Source organism: Miniopterus schreibersii (genome assembly GCF_964146895.1).
Source record: "Miniopterus schreibersii genome assembly, chromosome: 1".
In the NCBI taxonomy this organism is placed as follows: domain Eukaryota; kingdom Metazoa; phylum Chordata; class Mammalia; order Chiroptera; family Miniopteridae; genus Miniopterus; species Miniopterus schreibersii.
In genome coordinates, this window is record NC_138101.1 from 136,567,800 (window position 1) to 136,594,703 (window position 26,904).

A 26,904-nucleotide genomic window follows, 5' to 3' on the forward strand; every position below is an offset into this window, starting at 1 on the left:
TAGAGCAGAAAAAAAAAAATAGAGTGAAAAAACACACACACACACCCATACAAAAGATCAATGAAATGAAGAATCAGTTCTTCAAAAAGATAAAAAAGACTGAAAAACTTTTAACCAGACACATCAAGAAAAAAAGAGAGACTACCCAAATAAATAAAATCAGAAATAAAAGTAACAACTGACAACAAATAAATACAAAGGATCTTAAGAATATATTATGAACAACTATATGCCAAAAATTGGACAATCTGGACAAAATGGATAAATTGCTAGAAACATACAATCTTCCAAAACTGAATTTTTTGCATTATAAAGAATTTCATATAGAGTTTTGTCTTGGGTGGGTATTAGTTACAGAAATGAAAGCTAAACTCTCTGAATTTCTCTCCTCCTAAAAATACACATCCTGTGACTGAACAGACAGGTAGGAAAGATGCTTTTAAATTACAAAACTGCCTCTGTCATGTTTAGTTGTCTCTCTCTAGCTCCCACAACTCCTCTTTAATTTCTGCTCTTCTGCAAAATATTTGTCAGAAATGTTCTCCTTTTTGAAATGTTTTTTTCTTTTATTCTATACCATCTCTCTTTTATTCTAAAATTTTAATCATTGAATTGCACTGTCTCGTAAAATTAATTCTAAACACACACATACATTTTTTATACTTTTAGTTGGTCTCCTTAATGTAAAGATTTTTCAAGATTCACATGTTACTGACTCTCTTGCTCTCCAATTTTAAACTTTATTTTTCATTGTGTAAAACAGCCATCTGGCCTCAGCTATTCCCACCCTGTCTGACAACCAAATTCTGGGGGGTTTTTGGTTTTGGTTTTGTTTTATTTTTAAATCTATCTTCATTGACTTCAGAGAGAAGAAGGGTGAGGGAGAGAGAGAGATAGAAACATCAATGATGAGAGAGTTGTCATTGATCAGCTGTCTCCTGCAACTTGGGCATGTGCCCTGACTGGAAATCGAACGCGATATCCTGGATCCTAGGTCGATGCTCAACTGCTGAGCCATGCCCAGCTGGGCCCAAATTCTGTTTTAAATCAGAGGAAAATAATCTCTATCCTTGACCTCCAGGATTCTGATGTGGTTCTCTCTCCTTCAGTATTACTTTCCTCCACATTTGAAGGTTCTAGCCAATGCCTAATCTGAGAAGATGTGCTCAGGTTCAAAAAGATTTTGGCCCCATACCAGGGGATGGTACAGAGGAGCTGGTGGTTATAGGTTTTGAAATGGAACTGTTCAACGATTGGCCAGGTTGTTTGAAGAAATAGGTAAGGGGATAGGAAAGAGCAATATTCAATGAAAAAGAAATAGGTGTTGTTTTTTTAGAAATAGAAGGCCAATTTTATTTTAAATGAAATAAGTACTCAGGGATAAATAAGGCCCTTTCAATTAGGTTATGGTGATCCTATCAAATATAAACAATTCTAACTTTTTTCATGACTTTCTCTATTAAGAAGGTGTAGAGCATTGTCAAGGGTGACCATTGGACTGGAAGTTAGGTTGACTTCCAGTTCAGGCTCTGTGAACATATTGCTGTAAATACACTGGCTAGCCATTTAACCTCACTGGGTTGATTCTCTACCTGTAGAATGAAGTAACTGAGGTAATCTCAAAGTTCTTTCCCACTTCTATACAAATCTATAATTCTAATCCTTTTTTGGGGGAAGGGGGTTAATATGTATCTACGTGTCTCCCCCCACCCTGAATGACTGACAAAACTTAAGTCTCCCACAGGAAAGATGGCAGATTGTATCAGGACCTAGTTTCTGAAGTACTCCTGGGAGCCTCACAAAGTCACCAGTGTTTCCTAAGATGGCAGAGAAACAAAGTGTGTGGTCTTTTTTCCCAAGCAAACTCTTATGTCATCAGGATTTCTTCAACAATGATACATATTAATTTCAGATGTTGTAACAGAAGGGTGGGTGGACTTTCTTCACTTACCTAAACACTAATATATATATATATATACACACACACACACACACACACACACATATACACACACACATACATATAACTGGGTTATTTCCAGGAAGTACAAGCTTGTAGAGAAAATATTATTAAATTCAATTTCTCTATATATTTGTGAGGGCTACTCTTTTGCTTCTTATATGAACAATTTTGTATCCATTTCTAAAAAATTCATTCAACAAATATTTCTTGAGCTTTTTCTATGTGTTAGTCACTGTTTAAGGCAGGTGTTTGTTGGACAAAGCAGAAAGGGTCTCTAAATAATGAACTTTAACGTAGGTAAAATACTGTCTGGAAGCTGAAGGGATGTTTTTAATCAATTGCTTCTTAATATTTTAGAGGTGACTTACTTTTCAGGTGAATCATTATGTCCAGGGTCTTTTGTTGTTCCATATAAATTTTTAAAATATTTGTTCTAGTTCTGTGAAAAAAACCATTGGTGTCTTGATAGGAATTGCATTTAATCTATAGATTGCTTTGGTTACTATGGATATTTTAACCTTGTTAATTCTTCCTAACCATGAACACAGCATACGCTTCTGCTTATTTGTATCTTTTTCAATTTCTTTCTTCAGTTCTTTTAATTTTCTGAGTACAGGTCTTTTACATCCTTCATTAAATTTATTCCTAGGTATATTTTATGCAATTATAAATGAGATTGTTTTATTAGTTTTCCTTTCTGATAGTTTATTATTGGTGTATACAAATGCAACTGAATTCTGTATATTTATTTTGTATCCTGCTACTTTACTGAATTCATTTATCAGTTCTTGTAGTTTTGGGTTGGTTTGTGGGTTTTTTTGGTGGGGCTAGTGGATCTCCTGTGAGGGGTAGGCACCAGCCAGGGTCATGGGAAAGTGGAGGGAATGGCCCCCACCTTAAAGCCACACAACTCAGTCACTGACACCCCCTTATTCTGCCCAGACCTCTACATCCTAGCCCGGGCAGCTGACTCCTCAGCAGGGTGTAAGCTCCACAGGGTAGATGACTGGGAGTCCAGAGGGTGGGGCTATTTCATTCCTTCAGGCTGATGCTGTATGGGGGAGCACTCCATCCAAGAAAGATGGCATCTGTGGTGTAGGACAGGGACATGGCACAGAGATCCTGGCAGCTGCCCCTTCAGCTCTCTCCCCAGAGCCACAAACCCAGTCTCCTGTCTCACAACTCTAGTCCACTTGTCCTCACTCCCCTAGAGCCCAGGATGAATGAACAAGATTTTGTGAGCTGACCCTTTAAGAGAGTGCCTGTTTCTCTAGTGGACTCTCATCTTTCCCTGGTGGACAGAATCCCCACTGCTTTTAACAACCAGATATGTGGGTGCTTCTTCTAGGCTCTGGCGCTCTGGGCTGGGGAGCTTGGCTTGGGGTTGAGACCCCATACTTCCCAGGGAGAACCTTTGCAGCTGAGATATCCCTCCAGAATCCCAATGGCTGCCCTTGGGAGCTGAGTAATTTTCACACCTCCACCCTTCCTACCTGTCTCAATGTGGCCTCTTCTTTAAATCCTTGCCTATAAGACCTCTGAAGCTAGTGTTCAGTTGGTTATTCAGGTTGATTGCTCTATATTTTAGTTATAATTCCAGTTTGATCTTGGGAGGAGGTAAGTGTAACATCCACCTACTCCACTGCCGTTTTGGATCCCCTTACTAACCAATTTTAAATTATCAACATTGAACAAATTTTATTCAGTATCTTAAAAATCGATATATTTTTTCTTTTCTTTCAGGTCACTTCAGAGTCTTCCATCTTTATAAATCAATGGACCAAGTAAATGGCTCTGTGGTAACTAAGTTTGTGTTACTGGGACTTGCACAAACCTTGGGAATGCAGTCTTTTCTTTTTCTTTTATTCTCTTTAGTCTATGCGGGAATTATCCTGGGAAACCTCTTCATTGTGTTCACAGTAATTTTTGATTCTCACTTACATTCCCCCATGTATATTCTGCTGGCCAACCTATCACTCATTGACCTGGGCCTTTCATCTACCACAGTTCCCAGGATGATATCTGATCTTTTCAGTGATTGTAAAATCATTTCCTTCCACAGTTGCATGATACAAATGTTCTTTATTCATGTTATGGGAGGAGTGGAGATGGCGCTGCTCATAGCCATGGCATATGACCGTTACACTGCAATCTGCAAACCTCTCCACTATCTAACTATTATGAGTCCCCAAATGTGCATGCTTTTGATAGTGGCTGCTTGGATCATTGGAGTGATTCATGCAGTGTCTCAGTTTGTTTTTGTCATAAATTTACCTTTCTGTGGCCCTAATAATGTGGGGAGCTTTTATTGTGATTTTCCTAGGGTAATTAAACTTGCGTGCATGGACACTTACAGATTAGAATTTGTGGTCACTGCCAACAGTGGCTTCATATCTACGGGAACTTTCTTTTTCTTAATTATGTCATATATCTTTATTCTGGTCACTGTCAGAAATCATTCTTCAAAGGATTTGTCCAAAGCATTCTTCACTCTGTCAGCTCACATCACTGTAGTGGTTTTATTTTTCACTCCATGCATGTTTCTCTATGTGTGGCCTTTCCCAACCAAATCCTTGGATACATTTTTTTCCATTGTGGACTTTGTTGTCACCCCTGTCTTAAATCCTGTCATCTATACTCTAAGGAACAGAGATATGAAAGTGGCAATGAAAAGATTGACTGGAAAAGTTGTAAGTTCTCAGGAGATGATGTGACAGATTTTATTGATAAGAGCACAAGATGAATATTATGGACTAAAAGGACACTTGTGATTACCATAAACACTATGAAATATGTACAATTTCATCATTGCCTTGGAAAAACTGAAAAGTACCCTTGTGATTGCCATAAACACTATGAAATATGTACAATTTCATTATTGCCTTTGAAAAACTGAGAGGTCTACAGAAAAAGAGGTATTAAATCAAAGAATTTTATTTTCAGATGGAGCTGCAATTTTTGTTAGTTATAAAAAATAGTGTTATGTATTTCAATTTAACCTACAAAACTAAATTGTAGTTACCGTCTATGACTACAATTTTCAATGTGTATATTAATATATACATGTATATACATATGATTTCCTTTTTTCACTATGTTGATAGTGATAAAAAGTATCATTGGAAATCAATTAATATTTCTATGGAAGTTATATGGATCCAATGGATAAAATATGAGTTTATATAAAGCAACAGACATTGAAGTCAAGGAAGAAACAATTCTCATCCTAATTGTACTTTAAGTTGAGTAAATAAGAGTGCAACACTATGTTACAACTCTTAAGAATTTTTTTCAGTCTTTGGTTGTCAGTGTGTTTTGTACAATGATATTTTACAAATCGACTCTAGTACTTTGCATTCTGTAAAATTTGCCTGTGTTCCATTTTCCCAAACAGCCAATTTCTGTTGCCCTTGCAGTCTTCCCTAAAGCATCTCTTGATTCATTCTTTTAAAGTATCTACAACTCTAACCATATTTGAATGAACTTTTTACCTAGAGGAAGGTACCCCACTGAGACCTCAGTTTATTTCATGTGCCTGTTCTTAAGCTAGGGTGCTTAGGACAAAGAGGGCAACTAACATTTTTCAGGTAAAACCTGGAAAGTCTAATGGTCAAGGAGCACAAATGAGAGATCACTTGGATATATTTCTATGACTAGTTGAGGAGCATTAATTGTAACAACTCAGTTCAGTTTTAACTTCTGCGTGGTAATTAAAGATGCCCAATAGAATGATAAATGATAAGAAGTGAGACTTTATTATTGATCAAGTAATTCTCCTATATTTTTTCCAAAATTGGTCATCAATGTTATAAGCTTTCCCCTTTTTATAAAATCTAAATCTTTATTACTCTTTGTCTTGTTAACCCATCTGGATTTTAATTTTACAACTTTCTCTTATTTAATTATTTTACTATGATTCTTTAAAAATTCACCCTTAGACTCAGTGAGGTAGCAAAAATGTCTAAATAGCCAAGAAATTGTGACAATAGCCTTTAACTCAAGAAGATTATTTTGGGAATACTCTTTTGAAACTACAAGAATTAGTCTCAGTATTCAAATTTCAGGCTGGCTACCTCCAGATCTCTTCACCTACCTCTGGTCTCTTTCAAAAATGGCTCTTAATTAACCAAGTGACTTACTAAGGAGGACAATTTGTATAAATTTTATTCTCTTGGAAATGTTATCCTACAAGAGAATGTGAACGTAAAAGGAAAATCTGTTCTCTTATTTGCCCTGCAAATTGCTGTATCTCTTCTAGTTATGAAGGTAGATAAAATGATGAAAGTGAAATATATTAGCAGAACTAAACAAAATATACCTTCTTCTCAAGTGCTCACAGAACAGTCACAGAATTTGATCATTTATTAATTCTCAAAGAAAACATTAGTGTCACAAAGTAAAAATATTACAAAAAGTTTTCTGATAACAATGAATAAAACTATAAGTTGAAAATAAATTTGAGAAACAAAGGGTGCATCAATCTTAAAATTTAGAAGTGTGCTCTCAATTCTAGGATAAAAGTGAAACTACAGAAAAAATATATAAATTTTCTGTATAGTGATAATAGAGTAGTACATATCAAGATAGCTAATATACATTTAAAGTAGTGATCAGAGGGAAACCTGTAGCCTTAAACACATTTATTTATTAAAAATGAGAGAATTAAAGAAATGAATTAAAATGCCTATTCAAAAATTTAAAAAGAAACCAAAAAAAAGTAAATTAAAAAACTGCAAGTAAATTAAAAAACTACAAGGAAAAAACCAAGATAGCAATAGAAATTAATAAAATAAAGTAAAACTACATCAAATCAGTATACAAAAGAAATCTTATTATTTTTTTTAAATCTATGAAGTGGACAATTATAGTTTCATCACGGATAGAAAAAGGTAAAAGACAAAAACAAATAATAAGAGGATATAAATTTTGATGATCAGTACATAGAAAGTCATTTAAAACAATGTTGTACATATCTGTATAAATAAATGAGAAAGCTATATGAAATGAATAATTTCTAGGAAAATACGTTTCATCACTACTTACTCTAGTAGAAATATAACACTTAAAAGGAGCAATTTCTATCGAAAATATACAGAAATTTATCAGGGAATTATCACACACACACACACACACCCCAAAGTTTCTTTTTTTGTTTTGGGTTTGTTTTTTTAAAATATCTTTATTGATTTCAAAGAGAGGAAGGGAGAGGGAAAGAGAGAGAGACAAACATCAATGATGAGAGAGTCATTGACCGGCTGCCTCCTGCACGCCCCCTGCTGGGATCCAACCTGAAACGCAGGCATGTGCCCTGACCGGGAATCGAACCAGGATCTACTGGATCTTAGGTCAATGCTCAATTGCTGAGCCATGCGCAGCCGGGCCACCCCAAGTTTAATTGGTTCACAAAGAAATCTAGCAAAGCCCTCCCTGGTGTAGCCCAATGGTTAGAGCGCCCACCTGCGCACTGGAGGGTCTGGGGTTCCATTCCTGTTCAAGGGCACCTACCTGGGTTGCTAGTCTCCCACCTGCCCGGGGTCGGAGCGGGTGTGGGAGGGAACCAATTGATGTGTCTCTCTCACATTGATGTTTCTCTCTCTCGCTCGCTCTCTCGCCTCCCCCCCTCCCTTCCACTCTCTCTAAAAATCAATGGAAAAAGTATCCTCACTCTTTGGGTGAGGATTGAAAAAAAAAAGAAAGAAATCTAGCAAAGTTTTAGAGATCAAATAGTTTCAATAAAAGTAAATTATTTCAAAGAATTAAAAATGAAAATTACTTCTAAATTATTTTCATGAAACAAGTACACTGTGCCCAAATTAAATAAAAATAGTAAAAAACAAAATTATAGACCAATATTATTCATGAAGGTTGAGGTAAAAATTATAGATAAAATATTAGGGAATTAGATTACATTTCTGATACCATACAAAAGAATAAACTGCAATAGACCTGAAATCCAAATATGAAACATGAAGATACACAGTAGAAAACACGGCTGGGTGTCCCAAAAACCCTGAATATAAGGGAAAACTTTCTGTGACACTAAACCCAGATGTGATGTTTTTAAATGATGAATTAAAACAATAATAAGCAATAACAAACTTTTGCCACCCAAAATATTATTTTTAATAGATGCAAATTCAAGAGACATATTGGGAGCAAATATTTACAATGTATATCACAGATAAGACTAATGTTCCTAATGCATAAAGAACTATTAAAATTGAAAGAGGAAGACCAAACATCTGGTAAATAAAAAATGAGCAGGGGTTGATGGTGCGAATGGAGGAATACTAGATCCAAGGGCTCATTGCTCTGTAGCAGCCCTGACAAGTCAGGCAACGGCTATCAGAATCAACTTCGTCAGAACTCTGGAAAATAGCCAAAGGCTTAGAACAAACAAGTGAATGATGAATTTTTTTTAATGCAACTTAAAAATAGTAGGATATCTTTGTACCTTTTTTTCCATTCTCGCAGACCCCTCCCTGTCAGCATCAGCCTCTAAGATGGTGGCCCCAGGGGGAGCACAAGAGACTTTATTCTCAAAGAGTTGTGTGTGTTTGTTCTGTCCTGCCCGAGGGCCACCTGAAGAACTGATGCAAGGCTTTTATCTTTGTTTCACCTGAATCAAAACTCACTCCGCATGGAAAAGGGGCAGGCATCCTTCGAACACCCTGTAAGGCAAATGAATAATACAGGACGACAGTAGAAGCAAACTATGCATCCCTGAAGGCCTGAGCGGGAAGACTGGGGAGAGCTCTTTTGGGAAATGAAGTTATTCAAAACTGCTCATTTACACTTGTCGCTGCTAATTTTGGGGGCTCACACACTCCCAACCCAAAGGACTGTGCGCAATGCTAAACTTGAAATCACTGCAGAAAAGACATCCTAGGGAATTCGGATGGCAAGGTGAGAAATGGGCTGACCTGAATTCATGGTATAGAACTTCAGCATAATGGTAGTTTTCCAAGTTTATTTCAGTTCATAAGGTAAAGTATTTCAAATAAATTCGTGATCATTTTGCATGGGAAATTTATACTAACACTAGTCTACCATTCTTTGCAGTTTTTGCTTTCTTGGGGAAATTTTAAGGTAGGCACAGGTTCATGTTCAGGTTTTAAGCACTTTTAGAACAATGAGAAGCGCCTTTTTAGAAATAGGTGACTTTCCAGCTTGTTAACCTGACATCTCTGTCTGTTTAGTTTCTGGGCAGATTTCATGTGGCATCTCCTCTCTCCCCATTTTTTACATAAATCAAATCCTTTGTAGAGGTGGAATCTAAGCGTTTGTCCATTTTGCTTGGCATGTGCAGTCTGTTGCTGTGCCCATTCTGCATTTAATGCATAATTAGACATTGAATCAATAAATGTAAATAGAACTTTTGATCTGTATTGCTTTTATACAAAGCTTATCTTAATAATAAAACATTTTGTTCTTAAAAAACAAACAAACAAACAAAAAAAAAAAACTGCTAATTTTAGTGGGGAATTGAGAAAGCCATATGCATACCCAGGGCAGGACACACACTCAGAAAATGCCTGAGAAAATCCTAAGCTTCCACCTCTGACTGAATTCTAGGCTCATTTCAGCAGAAGGTAAAGGCTAATGCAGAATTATAAAAGGCCTAGGTATTGAAGGAGTGCCCGAGCACATACCCAACCAGCAAAGACTGGACTAGGTGTTTTTTAATTTTTTCCCCTCTTTCTTGTTTGTTTTTTTTTCTTTCTTTCTTTTTTGGCTCCTGGTGTTCAAGAAAATCTCTTTCAAAATTCAGCAGCTGAACACATGCCAGAGGAATAGAGATTTCAGATACTCAACATAACAAAGAACACAGAAACTACAAAAATACTTTAAAAGTCACTAAACAACAACAACAAAACAGCTAGATCCCACAGCAATTAAAAAATAAACCTCGAGGAGACGAATCTGATTTCCAGAATTGCAACATTATTATGCCCAAAATGTCCATTTTTAAAAAAATAAGAAGCACGCAAATAAAAAAAGAAAATGTAGCTCATGCACAGAAGAAGTAAACAGAAACTATCTCTGAGAAAGCACAGACACTGGATTTACTAAACAAAAACTTTAAATAAGCTTAAATAAACTCAAAGAGCTAAAGAAAACCAATAGAACAATAGAGAACAAATCAAGAATATCAGTAAAGATGTAGAAATTATTAAAAGGAGCCAAACTGAAGTTTTAAAAGTACAGTAACTGAAACAAACAGTCCTGGAAGAACTGGATATCCACATGCAAAAGAGTGAAGTTGAACCTCCACCTCACACCATAAACAATTTTTAATTCAAGTTGCATCAATGACTTCAACATAAGAGCTAAAACCACAAAACTCTGAGAAAAAAACATAGGAATAAATCATGACCTTGTATTGGCAATGAGTTTTTAGATATGACACCAAAAGCACAAACAACAAAAGAAAAAATAAATTGGGCTTCATCAAAACTTTAACTTTTGTGTAACAAAGGGCATTATCAAGTAAGTGAAAAGATAACCTAAACAACTAGAAAAATATTTACTAATAATATATCTGAAAAGGCTCCTGCATCTAGAATATATATTTTTAAAATTACAATGGAGCATCAAAAAGACCAAAAAAATCAAACATGGGGTAAAAAAGGAATAAACATTTTTTCAAAGAAGATATACAAATGGCCAGGAAGCACATGAAAAGATGCTCAACAACATTATTAGCTATGAGAAAAATGCACATCAAAACCACAAGATCCTACTTTATAATAACCATAAGGCCATTATTTAAAACTAAAAATAAAATAGGAAATTTGTTGGTGTTGGTTAGGATGTTGAGAAACTGGAATCCGCATACACTGCCTGTGGGGATGTAAAGTGGTGCAACCACTTTGGAAAACATTTTTACAGTTTCTCAAAATGTTAAACATAGAGTGAGCATATGACCCAGCAATTTCACTCCTAAGTATATACCTACAAGGACTGAAGACAAGTAGTCAGACAAAAAATTATATAGACGCGTTCATAGCAGCACTATTCACAATAGCTAAAATATCCAAATAAAACATCCATCAACAAATGAACAGATAAACGAAATGTGGTATACAATGGAATATTATTCAACCATAAGAAGAAATAAAGTACCAATACATGTTATAATGTACATGAACCTCAAAAATAGGTTGAAAAAAGCCAGATACAAAAGATTACACATTGTATTATTTCATTTATGTGAAATATCCAGATTAAGTAAATCCATAAACACAAAAAGCAGGTTGGTAGTTGTCAGGGCCTGGGGGGAAATGGAACTGCTTACTGGTATGCGTTTTCCTTTTGGCGTGACGAAAATGTTTTGGAACTCAAGAGAGAGTGTATGTACAACATTGTGAATATACTAAATGCCACTGAATTGTTCACTTTACAATGATAAATTTTACATTATGTACATTTAGCTTCATTTTTTAAGGATGAAAGATGTATAAACACTCTGAAAATAGATTTTAAAAAATCCCTTAACCATATAAAAAATGTTAAACTTCATCAATAATAAAATAATGGCAAACTAAAACCACAATGAGATACCATTTCTCACACATCAAGTTGGCAAAAACACTAAAACTCTTGTCAAGGCTGTAGAGAAACAGTAGGGTTCATGTAGGAAGACAAAATAGTTCAACTCCCATGGAAGGGAGTTTGGCAATATCTAACAAAACTATGTCTGCATCAATCTTTAACTCAACAATCCCACTGTTGGGAACTTATCCTGGAGACACAGCACCAAAGATACAAAAATACATATGCAGTATTATTATGATTGCAAACTATTAGACACTACATAAATGTGCAAATATTAGAGATAAAGGTTTAATAAATTATGAAACATCCACACATAAGAGTACTATGCAGGTATAAAAAATCAAAAAGAGTTCTATGAACCAATAGGGAACAATTTCATAAGTGAAAAATATGAATTGCAAAAGCATATGCATAGTACACAAATTTTGTGTAAGAAATAAGGAAAAATAAAACATTAATTTGTTTTAAAAAGAAATGTAGCAAGCATGTACCAGAATCTGGTGACTTATGTTATCTATGAGAGGTAGAAGGGAATATGTTGGAAGGGATAGAGTGGAATGGGACAGTCCTTTAAGAATGCATAATTTTGAATTTTAGTCTTATTAATCTTTTACATATTCAAAAATTAAAATTAATCCAAAAGGATAAGTTGTGTAAAGTCCCTAAAACTGAATGCAAAGAGAAAAAAAAGACCCCAAATATATTTCAAATAGAGGGTACAGCCAAACTGAAGGGGAATATATAAGAACAAATCCAATTAATTTTTTTTAAAAACAATTTCACTTGAAAACAATTTTGTGTGCATTGAAGGATTAAGCAAATGAATAAATATATTTGTGTTGTTAGGACCCAAAATTCTCACTGGGAGAATAAAAAGAGAAACAAATATATAATAGGAGAAGGCAAAAAGAAGCCCACTGAGTTGGATAGAATTGGTATTGGTATTATCTATTTAATCTCTCTTTCCTCCTCTCCCCCCTCCCCCTTCCCCCCTCCCCATTATATAAGTAGTGTATATATAATGTATACACACACACACACACATATATATATACATATGGAGCATTCACAATAACAGAGGGGAAAGTCACAATTATGCCTCTTGATCACCTATAATCTTACCAAAACTAGGATCAAACATGTTTGGTCAAACCTCTGGTTGCAGCTGAAATATGGATAAAAGACAAAGGTCAGTGGAAACGCTGAACTGCACTGGGTCTTAAATCAGTAAAATTCAGAATACAGAAAAACAAGTGTCAAAATGCCCAAGATTTTCAACAAATAAATTATATGGAAAAGAAAAAGTTGGAGGGAAATATGTATGTTGGAAGAGATTGGAAAGGCATGTCAAATGATAAAAAAAAAAAAGGCCAAGACAAACTGTAGTGTCTTGGGATGCACTTTTGGAAGATAAAGCTGTAAAACTAGGCGAGGAAGTTTTACTAGAACAGAATCATGATTACTATAAAGGAGGCTGTGATTTGGACAAGTCACAGAGAAGATTTCTGGGACGGGATAGCTTGCATAGCTTTATATAATGACTTGAGTGATGATTACTTTATAAAAATTAATTATGCTATAAATTTTTGTGTCATTTTCTGTATCATGTTTTATTTTGCAATTAAAAATTATAAATAAAATTAAAGTCAGGGTATAGTGAACAAGGTACAGCACAAAACCTCCAGCCTATACACTCCTGTCACTCTTGCCTGGGAGCCCGCCTTCAGCTGCCACTAGTAGAAGCTAATGCTATCAGTGCACGTATATTTTTAATACTGAAATGCAATGAACAAGGAAAATGTTGCTCCTCTGTCTCAAGGCATCTTCAGGAAGCCAGAACAACTCAGAAAGTTTCTGTCTGTTGCATAATTCTCCCCTGGGCAAAGAGTTACACAAATGCTGCCAATGTAAAGGCAGTTAATTAACAGTACTAATTATGCTTGGGTAGTGACCAAGTGGAGCTGCAGAGACTTGGTGTTACCTGCCAGAAATCAGTCTGCTAAGGGAATAGTCTCTTAGAATCATTTTGGTGTTCCCAGGGTAACTAAGGGGAAAAGTGGTTAATGGGTCACTTGGGGGTGACATTTCTGTCTGTAAATTACCATTTCCTTCCCCTACTATAAATTTTTTTTTCTTATTTTGGCCATAAAGCCAAAAGACAGTCCTTGAGTAACAAGGAAAGCAAATAACTAAATAACAGGGAGGAAAAACTGTATCAACTGAAATATTACAACCTCCCTGAGCCCTTGAATAATACTATCTTCTATAATAAACTAAGGAGGTTCGAGCAGATCAACCTCATTCTGTGTATGCTAGCTTTGGGTCAAAGTTTGTAGTCAACCAAATAAAGCAAACTATTACAGTCACTACCAGCCATCTGAGCTAACATATGGAACAGAACCATTGCTGAGCACCGTAATATCATTAAATGGAGCCCAATATTATATTCCTTCCACCTAGTCCAACATCCTTAGAATTCATTCCCAATATGTGAAATCTTGCAATTCTTTTGGTGTGTACTGCATCTTCTCATGAATCCTACTTTGTCCCTGACTCACTAGAGATTTCTGGGACTTGAGACTGGTTATAGTACTAGGAGCAATGTGAAAAGGTGAAGGCAGAAACAGGATTATCGGCAGTCCCTGTAGGGCAACTAACTCAGGAGAAGTCATTACAGTTTCTTCACGTGAGTGGAGACAACTCCCTTCAGGTACAGAAAGAAAAGATGTTTCCACCAGTAGAAAGGACTGGAAGAATTTAGAGATTCAAGTTTCTTAGTTTTATTGGAATCTGCCGATATTCCTCCTTTTTTTATTTTCAAGGTTTTACCCTTTCTTAATCAATCTCATACCTTTAATTTAAGAGACACTGTGAGGTTGTGAACTCAGTTTGTCTTGTAATTCAGCAATCCACATATTATAATTTTCTTCCCTAGAAGACATTACCAGGTAGCTACAAAAGATAAAGTTTATTTTAGGAGGGTCATAAAGGCTTTATGGCCCCTTACTTCATCTTGAGATTGGAATTTGTACTGACATGGTCTAGATTGGGTATCAGGGTAATGTTGTTCTTGTAAAATTAGTTTTGGAGTGTTGACTTCTCTTCAAATATTTTTAAAGTGCTTTTTAAAAGATTTACATTAGTTCTTTTATAAATATTTAGTAAAATAGATCAGTAAAGCCATTTAGTCCTGGGCTTTTCCTTATTGGAAAGTATTTGATTACTGATTTAATCTCCTCACTCATTATTGTCCCATTCAAATATTACATTTATTCAAAATTCAGATTGGTAGGTCATAAGTTTCTAAGAATTTGTCTGCCGGAAGCTGTTCCATCCTTGCTGCTTGACACAGTCCTTCAAGGAGGAGACCTCTGCACAGCCAATGCTCCATGGGACTTGGCGTATGGCAGATCCCTCTTCCCATGCTTGTTCCCCTTCCTGACGCTCTGTGTCCTTACCCGAGTCACTTCACCAGAAAAGGGTTTTTGCCCTAGTTGGAAACTTTTCCCTAGCAGGGGAGTCAGATGGGACTGGAAAAGACAATGATTCAGTAAAAGCCCCAAGTATTACAAAGATATCATGTGGCACCTATAAGGAACTTAGACTCAGACTGTCAGCAGAAGAGTTAGGACTTGTTAGGCCACTACCCCGGGGACCTTCCCACCAGGGAAGAGGCCTGGGTCGGGCCCCTGCTGATTCACTGGCGCAGGGCCATCCACAGGGAGCCCACCAGTGAGTTCCCACTAAGGAATGTATTACTGGGGATGTTCATATTAATGGAAAACTCTGGGAATCCCCACAAGGAAAGAGCAGTCTAGGAAAGAGAGTATTTCAGTCTACACCTGAGCCCTTATCATACACAGGACATCACACTGAGGACAGGCTGCTGTGGGGAATGTCAGCGGGGAGACTGAGGCAGGTGCCAGACAGGCGGGCAGTCGCCACAGCTAAAAACCATCACGCGCAAGCCCCAGAGCCCTCACTTAGGACTCGCATCACCTTCACATAAGAAAAGCTGGCTCAGTTATCCTCTTTTTAGCTCTGTGGTAGAGCAATAAAATAGTAACTTCAGAATATAAATAACAAACTAGAGAGTAACCTGTAGAATAGCCTATAGAAATATAAACAATAGGTGAGACTAAAATTAACACACCTAAACAGATGTAAATTCTTTAGTAGAGGTCAGATAAGAAGGTACAATCATTAACTGTGAAAGGCCAAAACAGAAACCAGAACAAAGCATGACGTCATGTTGTTTAACCAACAATAAAATCAAATAGTATAAATACAGTTGTAACAAGGCAATAAAAAGAGAAGTTGGTTGTCCTGATGCTCTGAACGCTGTCTCCGTGTCCTTCATTCTTCGCCGACACCGTCCACACCTGAACCACTGGACCCTGGCATTTGTCAATTTGTTCTAGGTTATCCAATTTGTTGGCATATAATTTTTATTTTCTTTTACTTTAAAATTTTGTTTTACTTTTAATTACAGTTGTCATACAAGGTTATATTCGTTTCAGGTGTACAACCCAGTGACTAGACATTATATAACTTTTTAAGTGATCATTCTGATAAATCTCGTACCCATCTGACACCATATGTTGTTATTACAATATTATTGACTATATTCCCTATGCTGTACTTTACATCCCTGTGACTATTCTGTAACTACCAATTTGTACTTTTTAATCCCTTCACCTTTTTCACCCATCCCTCAAAACCCCTCCCATCTGGCGACCCTCAGTTTGTTCTGTAGCTATGAGTTTCTTTCTGTTCCACTTGTTTGTTTATTTTATTTTTTAGGTTCAATTGTTGATAAATGTGTATTTATTGCCATATTATTATTCATTTTTTTTTAACTATTTTTCTTCTTCTTCTTAAAGAAGACCCATTATCATTTCATGTAATACTGGTTTGGTGGTGATGAACTCCTTTATCTTTTTCTTGTCTAGGAATCTCTTTATGTGTCCTTCCATTCTAAATGATAGCTTTGCTGGGTAGAATAATCTTGGTTGTAGGTCCTTGCTTTTCATTACTTTGAATATTTTGTGCAAATCCCTTCTGGCCGACACAGTTTCTGTTGAGAAATCAGCTGACAGTCTTATGGGAGCTCCCTTATAGGTAACTAATTGCTTTTCTTTTGCTGCTTTTAAGATTGTCTCTTTGTCTTTAATGTTTGGCATTTTAATTATGATGTGCCTTGGTGTGGGCCTCTTTGGGTTCATCCTGTTTGATACTCTCTGCAGTCCCTGGACTTGTGTGTCTTTTTCCTTCACTAGGTTAGGAAGTTTTCTGTCGTTATTTCTTCAAATACATTCTCAATCACTTGCTCTCTCTCTTCTCCTTCTGGTACCCCTATGATGGGGATATTGTTATTATTCATGTTGTCCCAAAGGTCCCTTTTTTTCTTTTTTTTTTAAAACATATCTTTATTAATTCCAGAGAGAGGAAAGGAGGGGGAGAGAGAGAGATAGAAACATCAATGATGAGAGAGTCATTGATAGCTGCCTAGCCCGCAACCTGGGCATGTGCCCTGATGGGGAATCGAACCCCGATCTCCTAGATCCTAGGTAGATGCTCAACTGTTGAGCCACGCCCGACCGGGCACCAAAGGTCCCTTAAACTTTTTTTTTTAATTTTTTTCTTTTGATTGCTCTGATTGCATGTGGGGAGTTTTTTCTACCTTTTTCTACCATGTCTTCCAAATCACTGATTCCATCCTCTGCTTCATCCAACCTACTATTTATTCCTTTAAGTCTATTCTTAATGTCAGATGTATTCCTTATTTCTGACTGGTCCTTTTTTATGGTTTTTATGTTCTTTTTCATGCTGTTGTAGTTCTCACTAAGCTTCTTGAGTGGTGATCTTTATAATCACTACTTTGAACTCTGTATTTGATAAATCGCTTGCCTCCATTTCATTTAGCTCTTTTTCTGGAGAGTCCTCTTGTTTTTTAATTTGAGACCTGTTTCTTTGTCTCCCCATTTTGGCTGCCTCTTTGTGTTTGTTTCTATGTATTAGGTATATCTGCTATGACTCCCAGTCTTTGTATGGTGGCCTTATTTAGTAGGTGTTCTGTGGAACACAGTGGCACAATCTCCTTGATAATCTGAGCTGGGTGCTCTAGGAATGTCCCTTCTGTGTATTGTGTGGGACCTCTTGTTGTATTTGGGTCCTGATTACAATTGGCTTATTCATATGTGAGCTTAACCCTCAGGCTGGCTAACTGTGAGCCTCAAACCTGACCACTGTATGTGAACTGTTGTGTAGGTGCTGACCACATGAAGCAACATTAGCCTCAGCAGAGTTTGGTGTCTGCCAAGATCTCCCTTTGGATATGCTGCTTGTGAGGCTTATTGGAACCTGCTCTGATATTCTCTGAAGCTGGCCACTGGGTGTGTTGGTTCTGGACATTTTCAGAGGGCCACTGTCTGTGCCTGACCCTGAGCAAACTGTTTGTAGCTACAAGCGATCCACAGTTTGGGGCTGCCTTTGCAGGGCTTAGGTGCATGCTTGAAAAACCAAACTGCACACCAAGGCCAGCTTTCACCAGCACCAGGTCCAGGGGCAGGTCAGCAAAAGTCCCAGGGCACCCTGAGATTTGCCTCCACCTGCCAGCTGTCTGTTAGTCTCAGTCACTATAAAAGCCTCTGTTGGAGTTGGGAGAATAGGGCTAATGGATCTCCTATGATGGGGAGGTGATGGCTTGGCTTCAAGGAAGGTGGTGAATGTGGCTCCTGCCCCAGGGCCACATGACTCAATCTGTCCCAGAGTTTGCCCCAATCTCGACAGGGAGAAGCCAGTAGGGGTCAGGCAGTTGGTGCCTCCAAATACCAGAGAGTGGGTCTGCCAGAGCCCAGAGGGTAGTTCTATCAATCTCCTATAGGTTGGAAGAGCCAATCAGGTTCATGGAAAAGTGGAGGGAATAACCCCTACACCAAAGACAGACAACTCAATCACTGATATCTCCTGAGCCCATACCTCTACACCCAGGCCATGGCAGCTGATTCCTCAGTAAAGCCTATGTCTGAAGGGTGGGGTGAGAGGGAGTCTAGAGGGTGGGGCAATTACTTCTTCCCAGGCTGATGCCACATGGATGGGAGTGCTCCACCCAAGAAAGATGGGTTCTTCAATATGGAAGAATGACTCAGCACAGGGATCCTGGTCGCTGGCCTCCAGGTCTCTCCCCAGAGCCATAAACCCCAGACTTTTCTCATATGACTCTAGTCTGCTCTGCCTTGCCTCCACCAGAACCCAGGGTGAGTGTCTGCAAATGAAATTTTGTGCATTGGCCCTTTAAGAGGATGCCTGTGTCTCAAGAGGACTCTGGTCTCTTTCTGGTGGACAGAAACTCTACTTCTTTTCACAGCCGGATGTTATGTGGGCACCTCTTCCCAGCTCTGGTGCTCTAGCTGGGGAGCCCAGCTTAGGTTTTAGGCCCCACATTTCTAAGGGAAAAACCCCCACAGCTGAGATATCCCTTCGGAAACTCAGCCACCACTTGTGGGAGCAGGGCCAGCCCTTTTCACATCTCCATCCTTTTCACCTGCCTTAATGTGGTTTCTTCTGTAAATCGTTGGTTGTAAGACTCCTCTTCAGCTAGTCTTCAGTTGGTTATTCAGGATGGTTGTTCTTTAATTTAGTTGTAATTTCAGTTTAGTCCTGGGAGGAGGTGAGTATAGCTTCTATCTACTCCACTACCATCTTGAAGTCCCCAGGGTATTGATTTTCTTCCCTTTATATGGGAAATTTTCAGCCATTATTTCTTTAAATAAGCTTTGTTCTCCTCTCTCTCTCTTTCTCTCTCTCTCTCTTCTTTTTCTGAATCTACCATGATGCATATATTAGTTTTTTTGATGGAGTCTCATACTCCCTTAGGCTTTCTTCACTTTCTTTCATTCTTTTATCTTTTTTGCTCCTCTGAAGAATATAAATTCAGATTTCTTCAGATTCGTTGATTCTTTCTTATTCTGATCAATTCTGCTTTTGAACCCCTTCTAGTGAACTTTTCAGCTTAATTATTGTAGTCTTCAGCTCCACTATTTCTGTTTGGTTCTTTTTTCTATCATATCTATCTCTGTTGATATTCTCATTTTTTCAAATATTGCTTTTCTGGTTTTATTTAGTTGCCTATCATGTTCTCTTGTAACTCAATGAGCTTTTCAAAGATGATTATTTTTAATTATTTTTCAGGCAATTCACAGATCTCCATTTCTTTTGGATTGTTTATTGGAGATTTGTTTTCCTCTTTGAATTGTGTCATGTTTCATGATTCTTTATGTTCCTTGTAGATTTTATTTTTTCACCTATGCATTTAAAGAAGCAGCTTCCTCTGCAAATCTTTATGGACTGGTTTTGACTGAAGAGACCTTCACCAGTCAACAGTGCTCAATATGAAGCAAGATCTGTCAGAGTAAGTGCTTTAAGTCTGGAACAAGGCCCTCTTAAATTCTTTCCTGCCCTCATGGGAAAAAAAGCGCTTCAGTTCTGTGCTTTTTCTCAATCTTGCAGAACAGTGCCAGCTTTAAGAGAACATCCATTTCTTTTCTTTGTGGCTAGTTGACCAGAAGACTGGGCTTTTCCAGTGTTTTAGCACTCAGTTTGAGCAAGAATTTGGCTTCACAGAGGGCACTCTGAATTTCTGGGGATTAAGCCCCCTTGCTTCCTTCCCTCTTTCCTAGAAACAAATCTCTTTCTATGTTTATTCCAAATCTCACAAAGCAGCACCAGCTATAAATGGTTGCCCTCCCCTTTCCTATGTTCTGAGCTATCTCAAGGAGCCAGACTCTGCAAATTGTTCAGTGCTAAATACGAGCTGAGATAAAAACCTGCTGTTTTATGGGCCATTAGAGAAGCCTTCATAAATATTTTTTAATCCTCACCTGAAGACATGTTTATTGATTTAGAGAGAGAGGAAGGAGAGAGAGAGAGAGAGAGAGAGAGAGAGAGAGATCTCTGTGAGAGAAACATCTATCAGTTGCTTTCTTATACGCTTCCTGACAGGGGATTGAACCTATAACCTTTTAGTGTACAGGATGACACTCCAACTTACTTATCCACACCAGCCAGGGAAAGTCGTCATAAACTTAAAACTATTCAACCCAGCCAGGTGTGGCTCACCAGTTGAGTATTGACCTAGGATCCAGGAGATCATGGTTCAATTTCCAGTTGGGGCACATGCCCAGGTTGCAGGCTCGATCCCCAGTTGGGGCATGCAGGAGGCAGCCAATCAATGAATCTCTCATCACAGATGTTTCTATCTCTCTCTCCCTTTCCCTTACTTTCTCTGAAATCAATAAAGATATATTTTTAAATAAATAAATAAACAAACAAGCAAGCTACTCAAATCATACAAAGTAGGCTGTGGACTACAATGACAATAAATGAGAATCAATAACAAGATGATATCTGGAAATTTTCCACGAAGTTTTAAGCCATGTGTTAAAAACTAAATTAAAAATCAGAAAGTATATTGAACTGCATGAGAAGAAAACAAGATATATAAAATTTTGTGATGCAGTTAAATCAGTGCTTAAAGGGCAATTAATACAACTAAATATCTGTGTGTGTTTTTTAAAAAAAGTTTCAAATGAATGACTATAGTTTCTACGTAAAGAAACTAGAAAAAGGGCAAATTAAAAATGAAGAAAAAAGAATATAAATATAAACAATAAGAGCAGAAATTAATAAAAGAGAGCACAGAAATAGAGAAAAATAAATGAAATGAAAACCTGGTTCTCTGAGAAAATAAAAAAGTTGAAAAACTTCTAGCCATGCTGATAAGATAAAAAAGAGAAAAGACACAAACTACCAATAGTGAGAATGAGAGAAAGGAAAATATTGCATATCTTATAGGTTTTTAAAAAGATAATAAGGGAATATTGAGAATGACCTATTCCAGTAAATTTAACAATATAGGTGAATGTACAAATTTCTTAAGATACACAGAGTACAAAAAACTGACTTTATAGTTGAAAACCCTAGCACAAGGAAAACTCCAATTCTAGGTGATTTCACTGGTGAATTTTACCAAACATTTAAGAAAGAAATTATTCCAATTCTACAAAACTTTTGCAGTATAGTTAATATAAGAAAACTGAAATTAACAGAAAAATACAAGAAAAACAAATAAAAACTCATAGACACAGACAACAATATAGTGGTTACCAGAGGCAACAAGGGTGGGAGGGTAGTAGGATCAAACATATGGTGAAAGAAGATGATTTGACTTTGGGTTATGGGCACACAATGCAATATACAGATCATGTATTATAGAAATGTACACTTGAAACATATATAATCTTATTAACTAATATCACCTTGACAAACTTAATTTTTAAAAAGACCAGCATTACCCTGATACTAAACCAAAAAAGGCATTTTACAAAATCCAACATTTATTCCTGATTTTAAAAACATTCAACAAACTGAATAGACTGGAACTTCCTCAACTTGATTAAGGACATCTATGAAAAACCTATAGTTAGCATTATATTTAATTATAAAATACAATGTTTTTCTCATAAGAATAGGAATTCGTCAAGGATGTTCACTTTGTTTAACCACTTCTAGTCAGCATTTTACCATTTAATCTAGCAAGTGCAATAAGGCAACAAAAATGAAAAAATAACCATACTAGAATAAAAGGAGTAAAATGTCTTTATTCACCAACAAAATTATAATCTATGAAGAAAATATTTTTTTTAATTTATTTTTTATTTTTTTAAATTTATTTTTAAAATATATCTTTATTGATTTCAGAGAGAGGAAAGGAGAGGGAGAGAGATAGAAACATCAATGATGAGAGAGTCATTGATCAAGCCCGCAACCGAGCATGTGCCCTGACCAGGAATCAAACCCCGATTGCCTGGATCCCAGGTCGACGCTCAGCCGCTGAGCCACGCCCAGCTGGGCGAAAATCTTAATCTATTAAAAAAACTAGTAGAAATAACAAGTCATCAGGATACAATGTCAATAAACAAAAACAAACAATCTACTATACTTACGTATATTAGCAATAAACAATTATAAATTAAACAAAAAAATACTTTTAAAACAGTATCAAAAACTTAAATACTTAAGGATAAATCTCAAAAACGATATGTAAAACCTATTCACTGAAAACTATATTACATACCTGAAAATTTTTAACATGACTTACATAGATAGATACACTGTTTTCACAGCTCACTCTTCCTCAAGAATAAATATATCCTTCAGTTAAAAAATATGTTAAAGGTTTGACAACATTCAGATCAATATGTGATGCCTCAAACTTCCTGAATCTAAAATACCAAACACAGAAACAAAGGCTACACCTTGGTTAGTGAAAAGGCCTTATCATATCACTTAAGAGATCTTTCTGTAGGTCACTAAGTTTTTGCATACTCTCTTCATTGCTGCCTTCATCTCTTTATTCCTGAAGGTGTAGATGACTGGATTTAAAAAAGGAGTGAGAACAGCATCAGAAAGTGCAAGAAACTTGTCCATCTGTGAATTGAGGTGTGGCCATGTATAGACAAACATGGTTGGGCCAAAGAACAAAAGAACTACAGTGATGTGAGCTGACAAAGTGGAGAGGGCCTTGGATAAACCACCTGAAGAATGTTTCCAAACAGTAAACAGGATGAAGACATAGGAAATGAGGAGTATAATGAAGGAACCAACGCAGATAAACCCACTGTTGACAGTCACCATGAACTGCAATTTGTAGGTATCTGTACAGGCCAGTCTAAGGAACAGAGGAAGGTCGCAGTAAAAGCTGTTCAAGACATTAGGGCCACAGAAGGGCAAATGAACAATAAATGCGAGTTGGAACAGTGAGTGACTAATGCCAAGGGCCCAGGCAGCAGCTGTAAACAAAATGCACATTCGTGGGTTCATGATGGTCAGGTAGTGGAGAGGCTTACATATGGCCACGTATCTGTCAAAGGCCATGGCGATGAGCAGCACCATCTCCACACCACCAATGACATGGATGAAGAAGATCTGAGCGATGCAGCCTCCGAAAGAGATGACTTTATGCTTTTTGAAAAGGTCATAAATCATCTTTGGTGAGGTGACAGAGCAGGCTCCTAAGTCAATGAAGGAAAGATTGGCCAGGAGGAAGTACATGGGGGAGTGTAAATGAGGATCACTGGTCACAGAAAACACAATGAGGATGTTTCCAGTCATGCTTGCCACATAGAGCACAGAGGAAAACACCAGGAGGAGAAGCTGGATCTCCCACGAATGGGTGAGTCCCAGAAACACAAACTCAGACACAAACGAGTGATTCTTTTCATCCATAGATCCACCCAACTGGGCTGTGGCTGAGATTATGATAACTAAGAAAACGAGGAGGAAATTGTGATTATGGAGATGACAATATGTGAAAGAATTTCAATGTTCTCATTATAAATGAAAAGTATACAGTTATCCAATTCCTCGAATATACAAAAACAAAAAACAAAAGTCAACATAATATCACAACATGTGAGCTGCAACGTATTTAAACCTATCACCAGTACTCTCACTGCAATGCTCAGTTCTCAAATTAACAGATTAAGCAAGAACAAAAGACTCATGAGTGTTCATGACATCCATCACCTGTTTAAATCACTTCTGATACTGATTATTTCTCATTTCCAAAATATCCCATCCTGCTTTTATGTATATTCTCATTACCCTTTCTTTCTCCAGTTTGCTCTCATAGTTCACTGATAAAAAGGAGGGATAAAAGGAAAACATGATTAACTGATGGGCTGTCACCTGGGGTGACATGTTCCTGAGAAATGAGTTGAGACTGAATTAAGATAGACTGCAGATTGAAACTGAATGAAGAGACTGGGGTATGTGAAATTGGAAAGCCTCTAAGTATAGTAGAACAGGACAAGTGTGTAGACTCTGATAAAAAAAAGAACCAGCACTATTTTTCATCACACTTTATCACGTTGACTGCTATCCTGGGTGCCTCTAATTTCCACACAATTTTTTATAACTACAAAGCCCTAAGTTGGCCTCAACACTCTGCAAGATTTTCATAAGAAGCCTATGCCTCCTGGTGATGCAAGGCTCTCTCTAGGCCTAATAAATGTGTACTTGGGAGATTTCATCAGAGTTTAGCCAAGGCACATGCTTAATTTAGCCACTAAAAATACAAAGTAGCTCTGCAGCTTTTTTCTGTCCATACACAGAAAAGTATTAAGGACCAGCACTTGGTATAGATGAGTTATTAAATTTTAATTCATCAGAGTCTCAACCTCCTTTTGGTGACACCTTTTATGTCCACTGGCATCCCCCTCACCCTTTAGAGTACTGAGCACTGCCTGCATGGTAACCTGTTCTGATATTTTATATTACCCTGCTTTCTTTGACTGAAATACATTCTGATATTTTAGCTTCAAGACAATTTGTATTTTACACTTTTGATTTATGATTACAAAAGTAAGAGGACTATCAAACATTAATGAGACACATTTTGGTAGGGCAGATTAGCTTTCTTCTTGATCTTAAACCATAAAATACAAAATGTAACACTGGAGATTAAGTCCTAATATGTATTGTATTTACATGTGATGTGGAGTGTGAGCAGAGAACAGTGTTATGTTTCTCCATGTCATATACCTACCTCAGTCATTCCCTAGAGCAGAGAGCAGTTCCTGAAAACACTTAATACAAGTTAATCATTTTAGGAATTGATGAAATACAATGGAACAAGTATATCAACATCCTTCATTTTTGCAGTGACAACTCTGGACTTTCTCACACAAAAGGCCCTATGACTGATGGCCTCATTCATCCCAGACCATAAAACTCAGAGGCTGTCACTGTGTCCTGACCCCAATTCTGGGTCACCATCGCTGGCATGAATCTCTCTATATTTTCACCTACACATGGTAATTAGACTGTCACCTCCTGAGCCAATAGTCCATAGTCTCAAGGTGCACACTTTTTATTGTTAGAAACCTGGGGCCTGGAGTGGGGGACTGGGCAGGGAACAGCCACTTATGCTGCTCATCAGGGCAGGCAGAGTCAGCACAGGAGAGGACCGATGGGATGAACATGCACCGAGAGGTGATGGAGACACTGGGGAGGGGCCGGGAAACTCAGTCATTGTTGAAAAAGACCCAAAGCCCTAGTGAGAAAAAGCACATGTCCACATTGCAATGAGAAGAAAATTCTCATGGAATTATGTAAAGACCATTTTGTGCAATTGGTCATCATCTAGATGGGAAACATGAGGCCCAGCCAAGTAAACCGAGTTTCCCAGATTCACACAATTGTCAGAATTGGGCACCAACACTTAGGTCTCATGATTCCTCTTCCAGAAAAACAAATGCTAGAGAGAATAATAAAGTAAAAAAGAAAAATTGAAAACAGTGATTTTTCTTGATTAAAACTCCAGCGACATTTACACAAAGTGTCCATTATTAATACTAAACTATATAGTAGGCTAACGGCAAAAAACATATAAAATGTGTGTCCAATTAGGATTATTTGACTAGTACAATAAATAGTTAATTATATTTGGGAAAATGATTACTCATTGCTACTGTGATTTGTGTACTGACTCTTTTTTTTTTTTTTTAATCCTCTCCCAAGGATATTTTTTCCATTGCTTTTTCAGAGAGAGTAGAAAGGAGAGAGAGAGAAACATCGATTGGTTGCCACCTGCACATTCCTCAACCGGGGCCAGGGATCAAGCCTGCAACTGAAGTATGTGCCCTTGGCTGGAATCGAACCTGGGACCCTTCAGTCCATGGCCTGATGCTCTAATCACTGAGCCAAACAGGTTAAGGCTGTACTGATTGTTATTTTGTTGGTTCTGTAACTGGTCACTACAACAGTTAAAAAAAACTTAAGATGACACAGACATTAGTATGGGGAAGGCCTGCAGGATGGAGGAGATCAATGGGGAGAAAAAAAGGGGACATCTGTAATACTTTCAACAATAAAGATAAAGTAACAAAAAAAAAACTTAAGGTGAACCCTGGCCAGTGTGACTAAATTGGTTGAGTATCTTCCCATGCACCAAGATGTTGCTCATTCAAGTCCCTGTCAGGGCACATGCCCAGGTTGCCATCCCCAGTAGGGGGTGTGCAGGAGGCAGCCAATCAATCTTTCTCTCTCGATGTTTCTATCTCTCCCTGTCCCTGCCTCTCTCTCTAAAATCAATAAAAACATATTTTAAAAAAAAAAAGTAAGGTGATGTTCCTAAAAAGCCCATTCTTTTAGTCTTTCTAAATTTTATTATCCTCAAAGGTCAATTGAAATCCCAATTACTTCTTGTCTCTTATTGAAAATTTTCTTTCATATGGATTTGTTCTTTTTCTAACTCTTGTAAGTCAAAGAACCAACAAAACAGTTAAAAATACATGAGTTGCACACACAAAAAAACCCAC

The 26,904-nt window shown here is 37.2% G+C and overlaps 2 protein-coding genes across 3 annotated transcripts in view; one reads left to right on the forward strand and one right to left on the reverse strand.

Annotated features, from left to right (window-relative positions):
• Positions 1-23,809, reverse strand: part of LOC308546626 (olfactory receptor 4F3/4F16/4F29-like) — a gene marked incomplete at both ends in the record, with an annotated part of 168,970 nt that extends 145,161 nt beyond the window's left edge. Inside the window, one exon of one of the 2 annotated variants that reach the window (XM_081115778.1) lies at positions 22,925-23,809. In XM_081115778.1, the coding sequence (XP_080971904.1) occupies positions 22,925-23,809 (885 nt within the window). The remainder of the gene's footprint in view (positions 1-22,924) is intronic. The other variant, XM_081115779.1, reaches the window with a different exon arrangement.
• Positions 3,739-4,677, forward strand: LOC308564414 (olfactory receptor 4F17-like; the record flags this gene model as incomplete). The annotated part of the gene is made up of 1 exon (XM_081152629.1): positions 3,739-4,677. The coding sequence occupies one exon, from the start codon at positions 3,739-3,741 to the stop codon at positions 4,675-4,677; it is 939 nt and encodes a 312-aa protein (XP_081008755.1).
• Positions 23,810-26,904: the final 3,095 nt, after the last annotated feature.